Below are 21,577 nucleotides of genomic sequence, written 5' to 3' on the forward strand. Positions count from 1 at the left end.
AATCGTAAATTTGGACTCATTTGTAGAAGGGAATGCCATTATGAAGAAGGAAGGTGGCTAAGAAAAAAATCAATGAATTTGACACTGGTCAGAAAATCAAAATGCAAGTTTAAAAGATCAAATGCTAGTATTAGACTGAAAGACCTGAGGTAGTTTAGATTTGGAGATACCTTCCACATGTGACCTTGACCTGGAAGAGACTTGTTGAAACTATGAACTTGATGTTTTTTTTTTAAAGGTGACTGTGGCAAGCCTCCAATATTGGAAAATGGCACTCCAGATGATAAATATATTTCTCTGACCACCTTTCCTGTGGGTACTAAAGTTAGTTACAGATGTTACCGAGGTTACGTGTTTCAGGAAGGGGGTTCAAGACTTGTTACCTGCAGGACAAATTCAACTTGGTCACCATTGCGGGCTGTTTGTGAACGTAAGTAATGAGCAATTTTATTTCCCCTCTTCCCTTGCCCTCACTTTTTTTCCCTTGATCCGTTTTCTCTCAAAGGAAACGACTTGTGCTGGGTTTCATTTCTGTAGAGACAGGCAGTTTTTTGGTACTAAGCCAAGTGACCATTCTTGTATGTGAGTCTGAGTGACGGTGAGTGCCTCAAATGTAGGCGGCACCATAGTTTGGCTTGAATCATTTCTAACCCAATATGCAGTAAAAATCTCAACAAGGATCGCTGGATATTGATCAGTAATGGGAACCACTTGTGTTCTACGCTGGGTGCTAATGACACCAGAGTATTGGACGCTGTTATTTGAAAACCAAGTCTTTTGTACGTCTTATGTTTGCACGCTATCAATGAGTAATCAAACAAAAAGCCTGCTAACAATTGAAACTGGATATATATTTTTGGATGTCTTTGCCATCATGAAATTGCTGGTTATTCCATGATAGGTCATTTCTTTAGTCACCAAGAAGGGTGTTAACCTTTAGGTAAATTTGTGCTCCTCCTGTTCCTCGCCTGTCTTCCCTTTCTTCATGACCCTATTAAAATCCAACCATATCCAGATGTATGTCAATAGTATATTTCTCGCTGAACTGGCTATATTAGAATCTGTTGTCATTCGTTAATCAAGGTTGAGCAGCAGTGAGGTGAAATGATTAATTTTCTTTTTTGTTGCTTCTGAAATTGGAACAGAAGCTAGGTTAATTACTGAGTATCAGAAATAGGGGGCAGGATTTTAACTTTGGGGGGGCGGGGCCCACTCGCCGACGCGTAAATTGACGTAGGATGACGTCGGGCTGAATTCCCGACATCACCGCATCCCATTAAAATTTTCAGGAAGGCGGCGGCTCAGCAAAATCAGCTGCGCGCCCGCCAACCTGTCAATGGCCTCAATTGATCAATGGATCAATTAAGCAGTTAAAGGACCTGCCCGTCCAACCTTAAGTTTGGCAGGCAGGCCAGGAGCCCCAACGGCAACTAGAAAAAACATGAAACCTCATCCAGCGGCGGGATGAGGTTTCATGCAGGGTTTTAAACGGTTTAACAAAGTTATTATGTAAATTATGAACATGTTCCATCACATGTGACATTGTCACATGATGGGGGGGGCGGCGTTCGGTAATTTTCTTTTCTTAATTTTTTATATTTTTCAACGTGGAAGCGATCTCCCTGAGGCAGCACTTAGCATCAGGGAGATGTGCGATCTTTTGTGCACATGCGCGAAAGAGCGCACTCTTGCTTTTGGGGAATCCCCCCTCGGCCGCACAGGAAGCACATAGTGCTTCCCGCTGGACGTCACTCTGGGCGTGTGTTAATTGGCCCGTCCACGTAAAATGGTGGCGGGGCCCGCTTCTCCGGCAGGAATCGTCTCCCCACCTGCCGGAGATTGGGTCGGGCCCGCCTGCCCAACTGGCAGAAAATTCTGCCTATTAAATTTGTTTCTCTCGCCACGGGTGCTGTCAGACCTGTTCAATGTTTCTAATAGTTTCTTAATAGTGTCTTAAGACTTCGACTGAGTGTAGAGAATGCGAAGCACTTATCAGCATGTACACCTGGGTGTGGCCAGCTCTCAAATACTACAACAGTCACTGAAAAATTGTGATTTGCATAGTCAACCCTAATCATGGTGCAATATGGAGTGTTATGATTGCCCCTGGAGATGACCTCCACATGGCAGGTTTATGCTGTGCTGTTAAGAATTGGCAAGAGTGTAAGCCAGGTAATTCACCCAGTTGTTCATGGGCGAAGCAAAAGCAGAGCAGCCTGTGTAAGTGGGAAAGATGCTAGTGCCTGAACAGTGCCATTGGGCTGTGATGGAGATCTGACTGATGCACAGTTCTTGCTGTTGTCCATAAAGATATATGCAACCTCTCATTCTTTGTGTTGAATTGTAGACCAGAACTGCTGAACTGGGCAGTGGCTGGCTTTGTTGACTGAGTCAATGTTTCATGTTCACCTTTCACAGCAGGATGCAAGCAAATAACCTAGGGTTGCACTTCAACCTGAAACATTACATTTGTTTCTCTCACCACATGTGCTGTCAGACCTATTCAATGTTTCCAATAGTTTGTTTTCATGTTGAAATTGTTTTTGTCAGTGTCCTGGCCAACACATTTCCTTCATTATAAATGGATTCACCAGCCACTCATCTCATTGCTGCTGTGGGAGCTTTCAGTGTGCAGAATGATTGCCTTATTTACTTAAATAACAGTGACTGCACATCAGAGTACGTCATTGCTCACAAACACCCAAAGTGCTTCACATGTAAAGTGATGAGAGGCTATCTAAATTTCTTTACCTGTCTTGATCACAAATTTGCCAAGGAAATTGCTGAACTTCTGCGCATCTGCGATTTTCTTTATTAATCTGGCCATATTCTACCATGGCCTTAATAGATATAACCATTATTAAAATAAAGCAGGATCATTCATTGAGTTTGGATTGACTGGTAAAACACATTCTTTATGAGATTGCCTTGGGCTTACATTGAAAGCAAAGTCATGACATTATCAAATTTTGTATCATTGGACAGATTCTTTAATTTCCATTGCTGTGAAAACTTGAATATAAATCCTAGAAGAATTGGAGCTAACCCATGCAGTGGTTTTCATAAAGTTAAACTGTGAATTGCATTCAAAACCCCATGAGAGGATGTGGTGTATTTTAACATCTTTTTTTTCTAGCAAAAAACTGTGGCAATCCTGGAGAGATGCAGAATGGATATTATATTGCACCAAATACCACTTTTGGAAGTAGAGTTACTTTTTATTGCGATGAAGGGTAAGTGTCCAGTTTATCAATCACTGAATGAGGTTGTTCACTCTGTTGTAAAAGATTATATTTTGTTCAGATTTTAAGTTGAGGTCTGTCGTGGTAACTTCCCCAAGAAGGAAACCACTTGCTCAGTTTATTTCTGGTGATGATTTCCTGCGTTGCCTTTGAATAATTTTTCCTGTTCTATAACTTGGTTGTCTTATTATTTTACAATATGGAAAGTTAATGTGCTTATATTTTCACCCAATAACAACTGAATTGAGTGTCCAAATCCCATCAGCTAGATACCATGACAATTTATTCAAAGGAAGTACATAATCTGAGGGTTCAGAATTGAAACTTGGTGCTTACTTCCTTAAAATATTTAATACTACTGTTCAACTGAGTCAAGATGCATGAAAACTCTTCCCATGATAAGCTGCCAAAATCCGGCATAAGATCATGAGTAATAGGAGGAGTAGCCCATTGAGCCTGCTGTGCCATTTGATAAGATTGTGGCTGATCTGTTTGAATTGAAGTGTTAACTCCACTTTCCTGCCTGCCAGCATCACCCTTGACTCCCTGGACAATCAGTTGGCCTCCGCTTTGAATATATTCAATGACTCTGTCTCCACTGCTCTCTGGAGCAGAGAATTCCATTGATTGCGGATCAGAAGTTCCTCTTCATCTGTCTTAAATGAGATGTCCGAATTTGAAACTCCAACCTTAGTTCTAGATTCCCTTATAAGGGGACACATCCTCCCAGCATCTCCCCTTTCGAGTCCCTTCAGAATCTTCTTTCAATAAGATTACCTCTCATTCTTCTAAATTCCAATGAGTGTAGGTCCAACCTGCTCAACCTTTCCTCCTAAGACAACTCTTTTCATCCAAAGAATCAGCCTAGTGAACCTTCTCTGAACTGCTTGGAATGAAAGCATATGCTTCATAAGTATGGAGTCCAAAGCTGTATGCAGTACTCCAGGTATGGTCTCCCCATTTCTATGCTCCATTGCCCTTGCAATAAAGGCCAACATTTCATTTGCCTTCCTCATTGCTTGCTGTACCTGCAGGGTAAGTGATTTTTTTGTGATTCATGTACAAGGACATCCTTGTACTCTGCAGTCTCTCTCTCTTTAGCATTCTACTTTTTTTCCACAAAAGTGGACAACCTCACATTTCCAGATTATAGTTCATCTGCCAATTTTTTTGCCCACTCAATTAACCTATCACTATTCCTTTGCAGATTTTTTGTATCGTTCTCAAAGGTTTTCCTGCTTATCTTGTATCTTCAGCAAATTTAGCTACAATACACTTTGTCCCTTCATCCAAGTCATTAATATAGGTTGTAAATAGTTGACCCCAGCACTGATCCCTGTGGCACCCCACTGGTTACATTTTGCCAACCTGAAAATGACCCATATAACCTGCATGTTTCAAGTCAGTTAGCCAATTCTCTATCTATGCTAAGATATCACCTCCAATGTTATGAGTTCTTCTGCAGGAAACTGAGCCACTTTATGCCTTTAGGAAATATAGATACACAACATAAACTGACTCCCCTTTACGCTGCCTGTTGCATGCTCAAGAACATCTGTCAAACATGATTTCTTTCACAAAACCAGCAACATCAATGCTCATTCATTTAGCACCCGTTGTAATAAAACATTCCCATGGTGCTTCACAGGAGCATTACCAGGCAAAAGTTATATCTGAGCCAAATAAGGAAAGGGGATATTGGGGCAGCTGACAAAGAGTTTGATCAAAGAAGTTGACTGAAAGGTGAAGGGATTGAGGCAGAAAAGTAGAAGGTTTTGTTGGGGGGTGCGGGGGAGGGGTGATGTGCTTGGGACGTAGGCTGCTGATGGCCCAGCTGGAGTTCTGTAGTGACCATGCAAGTTATTTTGCTTTTCACTCTGCTCCACTGCTAATGAATTAAAATGTTATTTACCATTATAAATCCTAATTCATATCACCTTTAGAACAGGTGGTGTGTCAGAAGAAATCGGTTTCATTTTTGATATTAGGTAATTTTTTATATTACTGCAGCAGTTTCTTGATTTCTTTTTCTTTTCCAGATATAACATGATTGGTAGGGACTACCGGTTATGTACAGCTGATGGTTGGGATGGCCAGATTCCAACGTGTGAACGTAAGTTCGGAGTTCTAAGTGGCATAGAATGGTTGCCTTGGTTTTTTTCTGTGCCCAAGGATTGAACTATGCTACAGCAATATAAGTAATACTTTGATTTTTGACACTTCATTCTTAACCTGAAGAAACAACCATTCAACTAATCAAGCTAGTACCTTAACTGTTATTCAGTCTCTGCTATCATATGGACTCTGCTTCCTTACTAATCTCTTCTGCAAGAGCAGTCTTTCAAGGGTCATTGAATACCACAGTGATTATTGGCTGGAGTGGAACAAGAAGTAAAAACATTCTTCAAGTATTAGAAATACTGTGTAAGCAAGAGTTTTGCAGTAACCTTTTGGCAACTACTGAATTATACCTCTTGAATTTAGAAGCTACACAAACCAAATTAAACCTGATGCATTTTGATGTAGGAAACTTATCACCTGGATTCAGTCATATAACTTTTAATGAGTTCCAGGTTGTTTGCATTTGCACAGTTCTGACACCTTCCCTGCTACAGAGTAGTGCAGTTACCACTGGAAATTCCAATGAGGAATTTCTTTGACATTCAAATATCCTATTGTGTCTCAGAGGCTAATTTTCTCGTGATCAAAATGTTCAAATTTCACAATTGTCGGGTATTTTGTTCAACTCAAATTAGGAGAGAGTGCTGAAAATGGATGGTACGTTAATCAGCACATGAGAGAACTGATGAAGGGCCATGTCTAAAATATTCAGTTGCTGTTAGGCATCAGTCTGTCTTGGCTGTTGGTTTAGATACTCTAATTTGCTGTGGAAAAAGCTTTCATGAAAAAGATTTGTTTTGATCTTCCTCCTTTGCTTTAGCAGAATATAGATGGTTCACATCCAATGATCTCAAATATGAAATGAAATCACATCAATGTAAAAGCAACTGGAATTCCCTCATAACCCCCTGCTGCCACCCCCACCCTCAATAACCAATCTATATAATATTGGTTGTCCATTGAGTTATAGGCTAGTGGAAAAGAAGTGAAAATACCTATTTGTGTTGGTGAACTAGAATGCTTTGCCACTGAGACATTTGATTTGACAGTCTGACTGAATTTCATTTTTCCCTAGTTGTCACATGTCCCGATCTTCCCTCTATTAGTAATGGGACAGTTTCATCACCATCTGGAGAGTTCTGGACATTTGGAAGTGTAGCACGGTATCGCTGTAATAAGGACTACTCACTGATTGGTGAAGCCACCATCACCTGTGGAGCAAATGGAGAGTGGACGAAGGATCCACCAAGATGTCAAGGTACAGAACTACAGATCAGAATTGTCAACTTTCCTGCAGATGAGAAGTTTGAACATATCACAGGTTTATTGTCCAGTTACACTAAAAGCTACTGGTTTAATCATTTGCAGTATTATCAATAGAATGGTTTTCTTTGAATTTACAATTGATGTTGTTAGTGGTATTAATTGTTCATCTATCCAGAATTCCCCAAAAGCCCTCTACACTCCATTGCAGCATTCAATTGGAGCCAGAGATGTTGCCTATCCAAGTCAGACAGAGTCCTAACTGGCATTGTATTTTCTAACTCCATCAATGCATGGTGCTTCCTGCCCAGTGTACCCCACTGTAGGATAGTCTCCTCCTTTCAACACCCCCCACAATGCCAGTGGATCAGCTATCACCATCGCTCTTCGCACCTCCTGCAGATTGTCCGCTCCCTAATGAACAAGGCCCTTGCCATCCATGATCTCAATGTGGAGAATTGGATTATCATCATGGCCTTGATGGAAAACTAATGGAGAGGTGATGCAGCTTCCCTGAAGTGTATTCTTCCTAGCTGGCTATACCTTCCACAACTTGTTCCAACCAGGCCATCCTCCTTGACCTGTCTGCAACCGTTTAACATGGCTAACTACACCACCCCCAAATACAGCATTTGTTGTCCAGCTGGGTGGGACTGCACTCATGCTGGTTTCATTATTCTCTATTTAATGATAGTTGTAGAATCGCTGCAATGGCTTCCCTTGTCTGTCCTGCACTATTAACTCCGGTACCAGCTAGGGATCTATCCCTGGTGCCCTCCATTTCTCATCTGCGTGTTGGCCCTCAACTGACTTGTGTTGTTGCTGCTTCCACATGTATGTTGATGACCTGCCATCAACCTTTCTTAAATAAAAGCAAAATACTGCGGATACTGGAAATCTGAAACAAAAACAAAAATACATGGAAAAACTCAGCAGGTCTGACAGCATCTGCGGAGAGGAATACAGTTGACGTTTCGAGTCCGTATGACTCTTCATCAGAACTAAGGAAATAGAGAAATGAGGTGAAATATAAGCTGGTTGAGGGGGGTGGGACAGGTAGAGCTGGATAGGGGGCCAATGATAAGTGGAGGCAAAGAAGAGATTGCCAAAGGTGTCATAGACAAAAGGACAAAGGGGAGTTGACGGTGGTGATATTATCCGAGGAATGTGCTAATGGGGACATTAAGGGTAGCAAGCAGGACATGCTAGTGGCAGATGGCCCTCATGGGAGTGGGGTGGGGGAAGGGATTGAAATGGTTTAAAAAGTGGAGATAAAACAATAGATTGAAATAAATTTAAAAATAGGTGGGAAAAGAAAAATTTATTTGTAAAAAAAATAATAAATTATTGGAAAAAGGGGGGGTCGGAAAGGGGGTGGGGATGGAGGAGAGAGTTCATGATCTGAAATTGTTGAACTCACTATTAAGTCTGGAAGGCCGTAAAGTGCCAGTCAGAAGATGAGGTGCTGTTCCTCCAGTTTGCGTTGTGCTTCAGTGGAACATTGCAGCAGGCCAAGGACGGACATGTGGGTATGAGAGCAGGGTGGTGTGTTGAAATGACAAGCAACAGGGAGGTCTGGGTCATGCTTGCGGACAGACTGAAGGTGATCCGCAAAGCGGTCACCCACTCTGCGTTTGGTCTCTCCAATGTAGAGGAGATTGCACTGGGAGCAGCGAATGCAGTAGACAAACCTTTCTTTACCTTTCTTTCAACCTTTCTTAACCAGCCATGCCACCTTCAAAAATTCTTGCACATATACCCCAATCCCTCTGCTCTTGCACCCTTAGCTGTTTTTACATATTGCCACTATCAACTTTGTCTGCATTAAATTTCCTTTGCCACACATCCACCCATTCCTCCATCCAGTCTATGTTCTTTTGATGTCCATCACTATTCTCCTGCCACCAGTTCACAATACTTCCAAGATTTTTATCATCTGTAAATTTTGAAATTGTGCACTGCACACCCAGATCCAAGCCTAAGTCATGGAATATAGACCAAGAAAAGCAGCGGCCCTAATACTGACTCCGGTAGCCCTGGCGCATGCCATCCTGCAGTCTGAAACAACTGTTCACAGTTACCCTCTACTTTTTCAGTCAGCTTTTACTTTGCTGACAAGCCTGTTTGAAGCACTTTATCAAATGCTTTTTGGAAATCCATGTACACCAGAATAACCTCATTAGCCTCATCTCTCCTTTAACCTCAAGCACCCTTTTTCTGCTTCATCTCTCCCTCTCTTTCACATTACTCTGCTGTTGGTTGTTTTTGTCTTTTTCCTCCCCCCTTGTGAGAATGTACCTTTACTGTAGCCAAACTATATCGCCTCTTTAAAGGCAGCCTATAGATATTGGGCAGGAGACCTGTGTCTCTGACTGCTCAATCCCCCTGACAAGTGTCTGAGGCTGAACCAGCCTATTAACAAGGTTGGTGTGATATTTGACCCTGAAGTGAACTTCCAGCCACATGTCGTCATAATCATGACAGCCTATTTCCACATCTGTCACCCAAATCTGGCCCCTGCTCATTTGCTTAATCATGTCTTTGTTACCCCTGGAGTTGACTGCCAGCAGCCATGCCTCTGGTAGCACTAGCATCCGAGCCAGAAGGATGCAGGATCGAGTCCCACTTCAGGACTTGAAGCACAAAAACAAAGGCTGGTAGTGGTGCACTGCCGCAGGCACCATCATTTGGGTACGATGTTAAATAGAATCCATGTCTGCCCTGGTATCTACTTCACCAATTGTGACTAATTAAGTCAGTTTTAAAAGCCTGATAAACCTGTTGTCTGATTGGGTGCATCTTCAGATCTTAGTAAAGTTTTTTAAAAAAAATACTTTTAGGATCTTTTAAAAAGTACCTAGTTAGGCTTCCTTGTGCTCAGAAGATCCAGCTTAATTTTTAAAGCCTCCTTAGTCCTTAGTGACACCTGGTGCAAATGTGATTATGTAGGGCACATGGTGCATGCATGACTTCTCATATGCCACAGGAGATACATTCCACTTGTCCGAGCTGCCCTGTCATGCCTTAACTTTACAATAACTGAGCAGTTACTCACCAGTCAGCTTCTTTCTCTGTACCGAAGTAAGAACCTGAAAAAGTTAGAAAAGGAAAAAGAAAAAGCACCTCTTTGCTCAAACTCCAAGCTGCTCACTCTGTCAAAGCTGCACTGAGACCTTTGTATTTCTATTAGCTGAGCCGCTGATGAGTCAAGTCTGCTAGAAACCAGATTAAGCTTGTTACCTAATTGCTAAATACAGGTGGTCTTTAATAGTTTCTTTACCCCTGCTTAAGACTGGAGAAATTTAAACTTAAATAGTAGTTTTTTTGTCTGCATTTAGCTTGTACTTAACTAGATTTTTAGAAAGAGATTGACCATTTAGGTTCCCTCACTCCACAAACTCCTAGCTGTTCACTCTGGCCAAGCCACACTCCATTTGAAAGCTGTGCTGAGAGCCCTGTATTTCTACTAGCTGAGACTCTGATGAGTCAACTCTGCTGAAAGCCGGGAGATTGCTGCAATTAATAAATAGTAGGTCAAGAGGTGACCCATTTTTGTTTAGTTTAAGTCAGGAGAGAGAGAGAGCTATAAAAAAGCATCTGGGCTTACTTAAGAGCTGGAAATGTGATGTCTGCAGTGCTTGCAAAGTAGTGCAGTCCAGAGAGAGGGTTTTTGTTTTGGGAGATGGAGTTAAATTAATTTAAAAGCATTGAGTAAACCTTGAAAGGTTGTGAAAATTTGTTTACTTCAGCTGAAAGAATTTGTAAATGAGAAACAATTACCTTGATCATTTTGAGGACAGCCCAGAGCAGGCGACGTTGTCATGGAGATGGGAGGAGCTCAGGGAAGTTACCTGGTTCCTGTTTATCTGGGTGGTTGCTGAGTATAGTCGCAGTCTGGACCTCCATGTAATGTGCTGCTCACTGAGGGAAGTTAGCCAGAGTAAATAACAGTTAGAATAGACCTGCACTGTAAGCAGAATAAATCAAAGTCAAAATTGATGGTGTGGATTGTGAGTGAGGCTTGTTCTCGTTTGAATCTTTTGAGGAAACAGAAGTTGTAAGCTTGCCTGTTTTGAAGCCAGCGGGAGAAGCTACAGTAGGCCTCAAGTGTCTCACTGCAAAAAAAAAGTAACCACTAAATTAGCTTGGAAATATTGGAACAGTTACCAGAACAAAGAACTAAGACAGCCACAGTTAAGAGAGGGTAAATAAAGTTTTGCTGCTGAGAAAAAATTCTGCAGAGGACCTTGGCATAATTTATGGGTAGTCCCCACCCTTAAGATTGCTGTGCATTTATGAGCGAATTCTTGGGAATGAAAAGTAAACCTGCATGCATAACATGTATATTTGTTTTGTTTTAATCCTTTTTATATTTGAAAAGGTTTTGTAGCAGTAGGATCTGGTACATACAGGGTTGATGTGGGACTGAGTACAGTGCAGGCCATAGTACAAGAAGGCACATGAGCCAGGGTCTGTCTAGAGTTGGACAGGGATGTGTAAGACCTAGGATGGAGTCTGCTCCATACCTGACCCTCTATACTGTATGTTTATATACATTTTATAACTATAAGCTATGTTTATAGTTATAAGTTGGGAATAAAGACATGCCGTTAATATACTGAAGACTACAAAGCCTACTTCGTAGTATCTGAAACAGGGTTCTTCAGCTTCGATTTCTTGTTTTTAAAACAAGAAATCTTGTGGTATAGTTCCAGTGGTTCAAACAAAGTATTCGGACCTCTTTTTAAATGTTAATTGTCCTTAACTAGATTGCAACACCAGATCAACTTGGACATGTTAAGTGAGTGGGCCAGGATGTGGCAGATGGAACATAATAGGGAGAAATGTCAAGTTATTTATTTTGGTAGGGAAGAGATTGGGAAATGCTGGCACTGAGTTAACATGCAGGAATAGCATGTTATCCAGAAAGTGGATGATATGTTAGCCTTTTACCCCTCTGCCCTGAGATGTCTGTGCTAATATTATGAGAAGAGTAAAGTTGCAAAAACATCTTGGAACAATGGAATTTACATTAAGGAGAGAAACATGTATAAAGGAGATGAGGTTATGTGTCAGAGGGAAGCCATTCTAAGATCTAACACAAGTGTGAAAAGCCTCCAGCCTTTTTGCATCAAGTTGCTGTTGCAGGAACCGAAGCTAAGAAAATTCACTTTGACTATCACTGTCACTGTGCTTTGCCGGGTCTGTTGAAATCCATTTTGTTTTACTGTTGCCTTAACGGAGGTGTAACTGGAAATCAGATTAATTAAGGGATTTAGGAGCTATTATAGTAATTTTATGCACCTTTTTTCTTGATCATAAATCGCTTGTGTAAATGCCCCTCTGAAGCATGATCTTTGCACGGTTTGTTCCCATACTACTACTGCTGGACAAGTCATTTTACTGATTGACATGGGTAAAGATAGTTCCATTTGTCAAATATCTAGCTTTTGCTTTCTCAAACTGCTTGTCCTTCATGACATCACCTGTCATTTTCAACAAGTTTTTTAAAAAATTGAAATGTTTTCTCTTTTCATTGTTCGTATGATAAATATTCAGACGTTTACTTGAGGTGATCCCTTCTCGCTCAGAACTTGGGTGTTACAGTCAGTAAAATGTTGTCTCATCGTGCTGCTTGTACATCATATGGATTCAAGCATGAGCAACAAGAATAGTTCCAAATGCAAAAAGGAATGAACTTTGGACGGATCAGAAATTGTGTTGTAGTCTAGTGAAAAGAATGTTGAGGGAGGACTTGTTAACATATCTAAATCATTTCACAGTTTACGAATAAAGGTTATCACAAATAATGCTTAACCTTCAGCCAAATTATTCAATGGATTTAAATATTTGAGAGATTCTGATGGTTAAGGTAGAGAAATGTATTAGAGGAGCTGAAAATGCAAATAGCTGCGTTGTGTAAGTAGAAATGCGAGATTGTATTTCTTATTGTTGTTTGTGATGATCTGCTCTTGTCATATGACCTGCTGCATACTTTCATCTTTTCTCTCTCTCTGATTGCTTTTTGCAGTTGTTCAATGTGATCGCCCTCAAACGCCTAGCAATGGACAGATAGTGACTGGTTTTCGACCTCCATACAAATATCTGGATACTATCACATATCAATGTAATGAAGGTTTTAAAATGGTTGGAAAGAGTGTTATTAAATGTAGTGAAAATAACACATTTGTGCCACCACCACCTACCTGTGAACGTGAGTAACCGTTTCTTGAGCTTGAAGGTGAAACTACAAGATGTGGATGGACCTTGACTCAAATCTGTAAAACTAAATCTCTCTGTTGAGGAAAGTCCACAGTTAACTGTTCAAAATTTTTAACTATAGAACAAATTATGGCTCAAATATTGATCACATTTTTAGTAATTTTGGTTTGTCGACATCTTTCTTTAACTTGTCTCTTTTCCTATTTTTGAGTTTTTTTGGAATTGTTTGGTAACTTCATTTTTATGGGTGCTCAGGACATTCCATATTTGTTCAATTCTTCTGATTTTTATTTTTATATTATAAAATAAAATTTTATTTTATAAAAATTAACCAAGTCAAACAATAGCAACAAATTTTCAAATATGTACATGATGCAATGCATGATATATTGAAGTTCTTCCAGCTGGACTTGAAAATAATTACAAAGAAAAATAAGTGACTCTTAAATAAATCACTTGATTAAGTTCTGTCATAATGGCACAAAAGGGCTCCATGTCCAATGAAAAATATTTGTTACAGTGTCGGCATTGGAGTTAGCTGGCCCAATGATGCAGCGTTCCCTCAGTACTGCATTAAGTGAAATATGTGCTGTGCAGCTCCAGAATGAAATGTTAGTAAATGCTTGATTGTCACTCCCGAGGAACAGCCAACGGCGAAAGCTCACTGTTTGCATCTCGTTGCCATTACCATAAAATTTTCTCAAAGAACCCTCTGCTTGGAGTAAATGAAATACAATTGACATCACTGTATATTCTAGTTTGAATGAAATGTTGAAGAAACATTGGCCAAGATTTCCCGGTCGGCGAGTGGGGCCCGCTCGCCGACGCATAAAATGACGCGGAATGGCGTTGGGTGGAACTCCCGACGTGAACCCGCCCCATTTCAATTTTCAGGTAGGTGGGGGCCCAGCAGAATCAGCTGTGCGCCCACCAACCTGTCAATGGCCAATTGAGGTAATTGACAAACTCATTAAAGTAATTTGTAGACGTGCCCGTCCATCCTTGAGGTTGGCGGGCAGGCCGGGAGCCCTGGAAGCATGAAAGAGTATGAAACCTCATCCATGGGTGGGATGAGGTTTCATGTAGGTTTTTAAAAATGTAATAATAGTGTCTTTGAAAGTGAAGGACCGGTCCCAACTCATGTGACAATGTCACATGAGGGGACATGTCAGGGAAATTTATTTTTTCTATTTTTAAGATTTTTTAGTGTGGCGCCGATCTTCCTGAGGCAGCACTTCGCCTCAAGGAGATGAGTGCGCTCTTTCGTGCTTGATTGGCCCGCCCATGTAAAATGGCGGTGCAGATCAGAGGTGTGCCTCCGCGCCCGATCCTAAACTCTCCCCTCCCCACCACCGACAGGTGGAAAACTCTGCCCATTGCTGTACCTCTCCATTTTCCTCAATCTCTGACTAGTTATGCTGTCAGACTGACATGAAGTTGTGGATGAGTGAAATTTTCCTACAACTGAATATCAGGGAGACTAGAGCTATTGTTGCTGTTGACTGCAATGAACTCTACTTTTGCCACGGATTCCTCCCTTCCAATCTGCAGCCAATCAGACTGAATCAGATTCTGTGAAGCCTTGATATTGTGTTTGATGCACGATGTTCCAAAGCCCACATCCCAGCCATTGCCAAGACTACGTCCTACCTCTGCCCTACCGCCCTTTTTTTCTCTCCCCCCCCCCCCCCCCCCCCCACCCCTCAGCCCTATCGATGCTTTTCTCACTTATGGACACCTTTTACACTTAATTTCTCCAGTCTTCCTTGTTGGCAACTCATTTGCTTTGTCTGCAAACTGTGGCTTGTTCAAAGGTCATCCGCTCACATCCTACCCTGGATAAGATTTGCCTCCCAGGTGAAAATTTGGATTAAGAAAGACACTTGCTTTCTTTCTTTGTCAAAACTTGGAGGGTAATAGCTGTCCCCTGAGAGATCAAATGTTAGGTGGCAGCTGGCCAGGACTAAAATTGCCAGTATTGTGTCTTATGTTTAGGATTCTGCAAGTGTATGTTGATCAGGAAGAGATCACCTAAAAGCATGGGATCATTTCTTATGTGTCCAATGGAGCATGTCTCCTGGCCTCCTAAAAACATTTTTTTTCCCAAAGCCCACTTTGAAACTTTCCTGTTTGGTCACTTCTAGCCCCAAAGGATCTTCTCACAACTGTACCTGCCAAGAATACCACACTAGATTTCTGGCTCAGATTGCCAGTTAAATTTGCAGTCAGTTCCTGATAGAATTGGGATAAATCTCAGAAACTAGCAAGGCAGTTGTAGAAAAGTGTCCTTTTCCACCTGTGCAAAAGACCAGGTTAAATTAAATGACCAAATGAACTGAGCTCTGCATCTGAGCAAGCCTGCAGGGCAATTTTAATTGCTGTGCACCTGGATTCCATCTTGTATGTAAGATTAAAATTCCCCATTCTGTTTCTCTCTCTTTCCCTGGCTGAGTTCCTGGGAAACTATCTTTTGGAAATCATCTTTTCACTTTTTTAAATGAGTAATTTGGTGTTCACAGGAAGTTCTTAAATTTGTTTTTGAGTGCTTGTATTGGACATCGCCACCGTCATTTGTATTTCATACTTGTTTTATTTTTGGTCCTTGCGAATCGTAAATTTGGACTCATTTGTAGAAGGGAATGCCATTATGAAGAAGGAAGGTGGCTAAGAAAAAAATCAATGAATTTGACACTGGTCAGAAAATCAAAATGCAAGTTTAAAAGATCAAATGCTAGTATTAGACTGAAAGACCTGAGGTAGTTTAGATTTGGAGATACCTTCCACATGTGACCTTGACCTGGAAGAGACTTGTTGAAACTATGAACTTGATGTTTTTTTTTTAAAAGGTGACTGTGGCAAGCCTCCAATATTGGAAAATGGCACTCCAGATGATAAATATATTTCTCTGACCACCTTTCCTGTGGGTACTAAAGTTAGTTACAGATGTTACCGAGGTTACGTGTTTCAGGAAGGGGGTTCAAGACTTGTTACCTGCAGGACAAATTCAACTTGGTCACCATTGCGGGCTGTTTGTGAACGTAAGTAATGAGCAATTTTATTTCCCCTCTTCCCTTGCCCTCACTTTTTTTCCCTTGATCCGTTTTCTCTCAAAGGAAACGACTTGTGCTGGGTTTCATTTCTGTAGAGACAGGCAGTTTTTTGGTACTAAGCCAAGTGACCATTCTTGTATGTGAGTCTGAGTGACGGTGAGTGCCTCAAATGTAGGCGGCACCATAGTTTGGCTTGAATCATTTCTAACCCAATATGCAGTAAAAATCTCAACAAGGATCGCTGGATATTGATCAGTAATGGGAACCACTTGTGTTCTACGCTGGGTGCTAATGACACCAGAGTATTGGACGCTGTTATTTGAAAACCAAGTCTTTTGTACGTCTTATGTTTGCACGCTATCAATGAGTAATCAAACAAAAAGCCTGCTAACAATTGAAACTGGATATATATTTTTGGATGTCTTTGCCATCATGAAATTGCTGGTTATTCCATGATAGGTCATTTCTTTAGTCACCAAGAAGGGTGTTAACCTTTAGGTAAATTTGTGCTCCTCCTGTTCCTCGCCTGTCTTCCCTTTCTTCATGACCCTATTAAAATCCAACCATATCCAGATGTATGTCAATAGTATATTTCTCGCTGAACTGGCTATATTAGAATCTGTTGTCATTCGTTAATCAAGGTTGAGCAGCAGTGAGGTGAAATGATTAATTTTCTTTTTTGTTGCTTCTGAAATTGGAACAGAAGCTAGGTTAATTACTGAGTATCAGAAATAGGGGGCAGGATTTTAACTTTGGGGGGGCGGGGCCCACTCGCCGACGCGTAAATTGACGTAGGATGACGTCGGGCTGAATTCCCGACATCACCGCATCCCATTAAAATTTTCAGGAAGGCGGCGGCTCAGCAAAATCAGCTGCGCGCCCGCCAACCTGTCAATGGCCTCAATTGATCAATGGATCAATTAAGCAGTTAAAGGACCTGCCCGTCCAACCTTAAGTTTGGCAGGCAGGCCAGGAGCCCCAACGGCAACTAGAAAAAACATGAAACCTCATCCAGCGGCGGGATGAGGTTTCATGCAGGGTTTTAAACGGTTTAACAAAGTTATTATGTAAATTATGAACATGTTCCATCACATGTGACATTGTCACATGATGGGGGGGGCGGCGTTCGGTAATTTTCTTTTCTTAATTTTTTATATTTTTCAACGTGGAAGCGATCTCCCTGAGGCAGCACTTAGCATCAGGGAGATGTGCGATCTTTTGTGCACATGCGCGAAAGAGCGCACTCTTGCTTTTGGGGAATCCCCCCTCGGCCGCACAGGAAGCACATAGTGCTTCCCGCTGGACGTCACTCTGGGCGTGTGTTAATTGGCCCGTCCACGTAAAATGGTGGCGGGGCCCGCTTCTCCGGCAGGAATCGTCTCCCCACCTGCCGGAGATTGGGTCGGGCCCGCCTGCCCAACTGGCAGAAAATTCTGCCTATTAAATTTGTTTCTCTCGCCACGGGTGCTGTCAGACCTGTTCAATGTTTCTAATAGTTTCTTAATAGTGTCTTAAGACTTCGACTGAGTGTAGAGAATGTGAAGCACTTATCAGCATGTACACCTGGGTGTGGCCAGCTCTCAAATACTACAACAGTCACTGAAAAATTGTGATTTGCATAGTCAACCCTAATCATGGTGCAATATGGAGTGTTATGATTGCCCCTGGAGATGACCTCCACATGGCAGGTTTATGCTGTGCTGTTAAGAATTGGCAAGAGTGTAAGCCAGGTAATTCACCCAGTTGTTCATGGGCGAAGCAAAAGCAGAGCAGCCTGTGTAAGTGGGAAAGATGCTAGTGCCTGAACAGTGCCATTGGGCTGTGATGGAGATCTGACTGATGCACAGTTCTTGCTGTTGTCCATAAAGATATATGCAACCTCTCATTCTTTGTGTTGAATTGTAGACCAGAACTGCTGAACTGGGCAGTGGCTGGCTTTGTTGACTGAGTCAATGTTTCATGTTCACCTTTCACAGCAGGATGCAAGCAAATAACCTAGGGTTGCACTTCAACCTGAAACATTACATTTGTTTCTCTCACCACATGTGCTGTCAGACCTATTCAATGTTTCCAATAGTTTGTTTTCATGTTGAAATTGTTTTTGTCAGTGTCCTGGCCAACACATTTCCTTCATTATAAATGGATTCACCAGCCACTCATCTCATTGCTGCTGTGGGAGCTTTCAGTGTGCAGAATGATTGCCTTATTTACTTAAATAACAGTGACTGCACATCAGAGTACGTCATTGCTCACAAACACCCAAAGTGCTTCACATGTAAAGTGATGAGAGGCTATCTAAATTTCTTTACCTGTCTTGATCACAAATTTGCCAAGGAAATTGCTGAACTTCTGCGCATCTGCGATTTTCTTTATTAATCTGGCCATATTCTACCATGGCCTTAATAGATATAACCATTATTAAAATAAAGCAGGATCATTCATTGAGTTTGGATTGACTGGTAAAACACATTCTTTATGAGATTGCCTTGGGCTTACATTGAAAGCAAAGTCATGACATTATCAAATTTTGTATCATTGGACAGATTCTTTAATTTCCATTGCTGTGAAAACTTGAATATAAATCCTAGAAGAATTGGAGCTAACCCATGCAGTGGTTTTCATAAAGTTAAACTGTGAATTGCATTCAAAACCCCATGAGAGGATGTGGTGTATTTTAACATCTTTTTTTTCTAGCAAAAAACTGTGGCAATCCTGGAGAGATGCAGAATGGATATTATATTGCACCAAATACCACTTTTGGAAGTAGAGTTACTTTTTATTGCGATGAAGGGTAAGTGTCCAGTTTATCAATCACTGAATGAGGTTGTTCACTCTGTTGTAAAAGATTATATTTTGTTCAGATTTTAAGTTGAGGTCTGTCGTGGTAACTTCCCCAAGAAGGAAACCACTTGCTCAGTTTATTTCTGGTGATGATTTCCTGCGTTGCCTTTGAATAATTTTTCCTGTTCTATAACTTGGTTGTCTTATTATTTTACAATATGGAAAGTTAATGTGCTTATATTTTCACCCAATAACAACTGAATTGAGTGTCCAAATCCCATCAGCTAGATACCATGACAATTTATTCAAAGGAAGTACATAATCTGAGGGTTCAGAATTGAAACTTGGTGCTTACTTCCTTAAAATATTTAATACTACTGTTCAACTGAGTCAAGATGCATGAAAACTCTTCCCATGATAAGCTGCCAAAATCCGGCATAAGATCATGAGTAATAGGAGGAGTAGCCCATTGAGCCTGCTGTGCCATTTGATAAGATTGTGGCTGATCTGTTTGAATTGAAGTGTTAACTCCACTTTCCTGCCTGCCAGCATCACCCTTGACTCCCTGGACAATCAGTTGGCCTCCGCTTTGAATATATTCAATGACTCTGTCTCCACTGCTCTCTGGAGCAGAGAATTCCATTGATTGCGGATCAGAAGTTCCTCTTCATCTGTCTTAAATGAGATGTCCGAATTTGAAACTCCAACCTTAGTTCTAGATTCCCTTATAAGGGGACACATCCTCCCAGCATCTCCCCTTTCGAGTCCCTTCAGAATCTTCTTTCAATAAGATTACCTCTCATTCTTCTAAATTCCAATGAGTGTAGGTCCAACCTGCTCAACCTTTCCTCCTAAGACAACTCTTTTCATCCAAAGAATCAGCCTAGTGAACCTTCTCTGAACTGCTTGGAATGAAAGCATATGCTTCATAAGTATGGAGTCCAAAGCTGTATGCAGTACTCCAGGTATGGTCTCCCCATTTCTATGCTCCATTGCCCTTGCAATAAAGGCCAACATTTCATTTGCCTTCCTCATTGCTTGCTGTACCTGCAGGGTAAGTGATTTTTTTGTGATTCATGTACAAGGACATCCTTGTACTCTGCAGTCTCTCTCTCTTTAGCATTCTACTTTTTTTCCACAAAAGTGGACAACCTCACATTTCCAGATTATAGTTCATCTGCCAATTTTTTTGCCCACTCAATTAACCTATCACTATTCCTTTGCAGATTTTTTGTATCGTTCTCAAAGGTTTTCCTGCTTATCTTGTATCTTCAGCAAATTTAGCTACAATACACTTTGTCCCTTCATCCAAGTCATTAATATAGGTTGTAAATAGTTGACCCCAGCACTGATCCCTGTGGCACCCCACTGGTTACATTTTGCCAACCTGAAAATGACCCATATAACCTGCATGTTTCAAGTCAGTTAGCCAATTCTCTATCTATGCTAAGATATCACCTCCAATGTTATGAGTTCTTCTGCAGGAAACTGAGCCACTTTATGCCTTTAGGAAATATAGATACACAACATAAACTGACTCCCCTTTACGCTGCCTGTTGCATGCTCAAGAACATCTGTCAAACATGATTTCTTTCACAAAACCAGCAACATCAATGCTCATTCATTTAGCACCCGTTGTAATAAAACATTCCCATGGTGCTTCACAGGAGCATTACCAGGCAAAAGTTATATCTGAGCCAAATAAGGAAAGGGGATATTGGGGCAGCTGACAAAGAGTTTGATCAAAGAAGTTGACTGAAAGGTGAAGGGATTGAGGCAGAAAAGTAGAAGGTTTTGTTGGGGGGTGCGGGGGAGGGGTGATGTGCTTGGGACGTAGGCTGCTGATGGCCCAGCTGGAGTTCTGTAGTGACCATGCAAGTTATTTTGCTTTTCACTCTGCTCCACTGCTAATGAATTAAAATGTTATTTACCATTATAAATCCTAATTCATATCACCTTTAGAACAGGTGGTGTGTCAGAAGAAATCGGTTTCATTTTTGATATTAGGTAATTTTTTATATTACTGCAGCAGTTTCTTGATTTCTTTTTCTTTTCCAGATATAACATGATTGGTAGGGACTACCGGTTATGTACAGCTGATGGTTGGGATGGCCAGATTCCAACGTGTGAACGTAAGTTCGGAGTTCTAAGTGGCATAGAATGGTTGCCTTGGTTTTTTTCTGTGCCCAAGGATTGAACTATGCTACAGCAATATAAGTAATACTTTGATTTTTGACACTTCATTCTTAACCTGAAGAAACAACCATTCAACTAATCAAGCTAGTACCTTAACTGTTATTCAGTCTCTGCTATCATATGGACTCTGCTTCCTTACTAATCTCTTCTGCAAGAGCAGTCTTTCAAGGGTCATTGAATACCACAGTGATTATTGGCTGGAGTGGAACAAGAAGTAAAAACATTCTTCAAGTATTAGAAATACTGTGTAAGCAAGAGTTTTGCAGTAACCTTTTGGCAACTACTGAATTATACCTCTTGAATTTAGAAGCTACACAAACCAAATTAAACCTGATGCATTTTGATGTAGGAAACTTATCACCTGGATTCAGTCATATAACTTTTAATGAGTTCCAGGTTGTTTGCATTTGCACAGTTCTGACACCTTCCCTGCTACAGAGTAGTGCAGTTACCACTGGAAATTCCAATGAGGAATTTCTTTGACATTCAAATATCCTATTGTGTCTCAGAGGCTAATTTTCTCGTGATCAAAATGTTCAAATTTCACAATTGTCGGGTATTTTGTTCAACTCAAATTAGGAGAGAGTGCTGAAAATGGATGGTACGTTAATCAGCACATGAGAGAACTGATGAAGGGCCATGTCTAAAATATTCAGTTGCTGTTAGGCATCAGTCTGTCTTGGCTGTTGGTTTAGATACTCT

At 41.1% G+C, this 21,577-nt stretch overlaps 1 protein-coding gene across 1 annotated transcript in view; it reads left to right on the top strand.

The window, feature by feature from the left end:
• The window catches only part of LOC144677641 (sushi, von Willebrand factor type A, EGF and pentraxin domain-containing protein 1-like), a gene marked incomplete at its 5' end in the record, with an annotated part of 36,018 nt that extends 15,134 nt beyond the window's left edge, over window positions 1–20,884 (top strand). Inside the window, 7 exons of the mRNA XM_078537681.1 lie at window positions 239–430; window positions 3,137–3,233; window positions 5,282–5,355; window positions 6,439–6,621; window positions 15,695–15,886; window positions 18,593–18,689; window positions 20,738–20,884. Coding sequence (XP_078393807.1) covers window positions 239–430; window positions 3,137–3,233; window positions 5,282–5,355; window positions 6,439–6,621; window positions 15,695–15,886; window positions 18,593–18,689; window positions 20,738–20,876 — 974 coding nt within the window. The remainder of the gene's footprint in view (window positions 1–238; window positions 431–3,136; window positions 3,234–5,281; window positions 5,356–6,438; window positions 6,622–15,694; window positions 15,887–18,592; window positions 18,690–20,737) is intronic.
• Window positions 20,885–21,577: the final 693 nt, after the last annotated feature.

The sequence above is a fragment of the Cetorhinus maximus genome, unplaced genomic scaffold (assembly GCF_964194155.1).
Source record: "Cetorhinus maximus unplaced genomic scaffold, sCetMax3.hap1.1 HAP1_SCAFFOLD_2800, whole genome shotgun sequence".
Classification (NCBI taxonomy): Eukaryota; Metazoa; Chordata; class Chondrichthyes; order Lamniformes; family Cetorhinidae; genus Cetorhinus; species Cetorhinus maximus.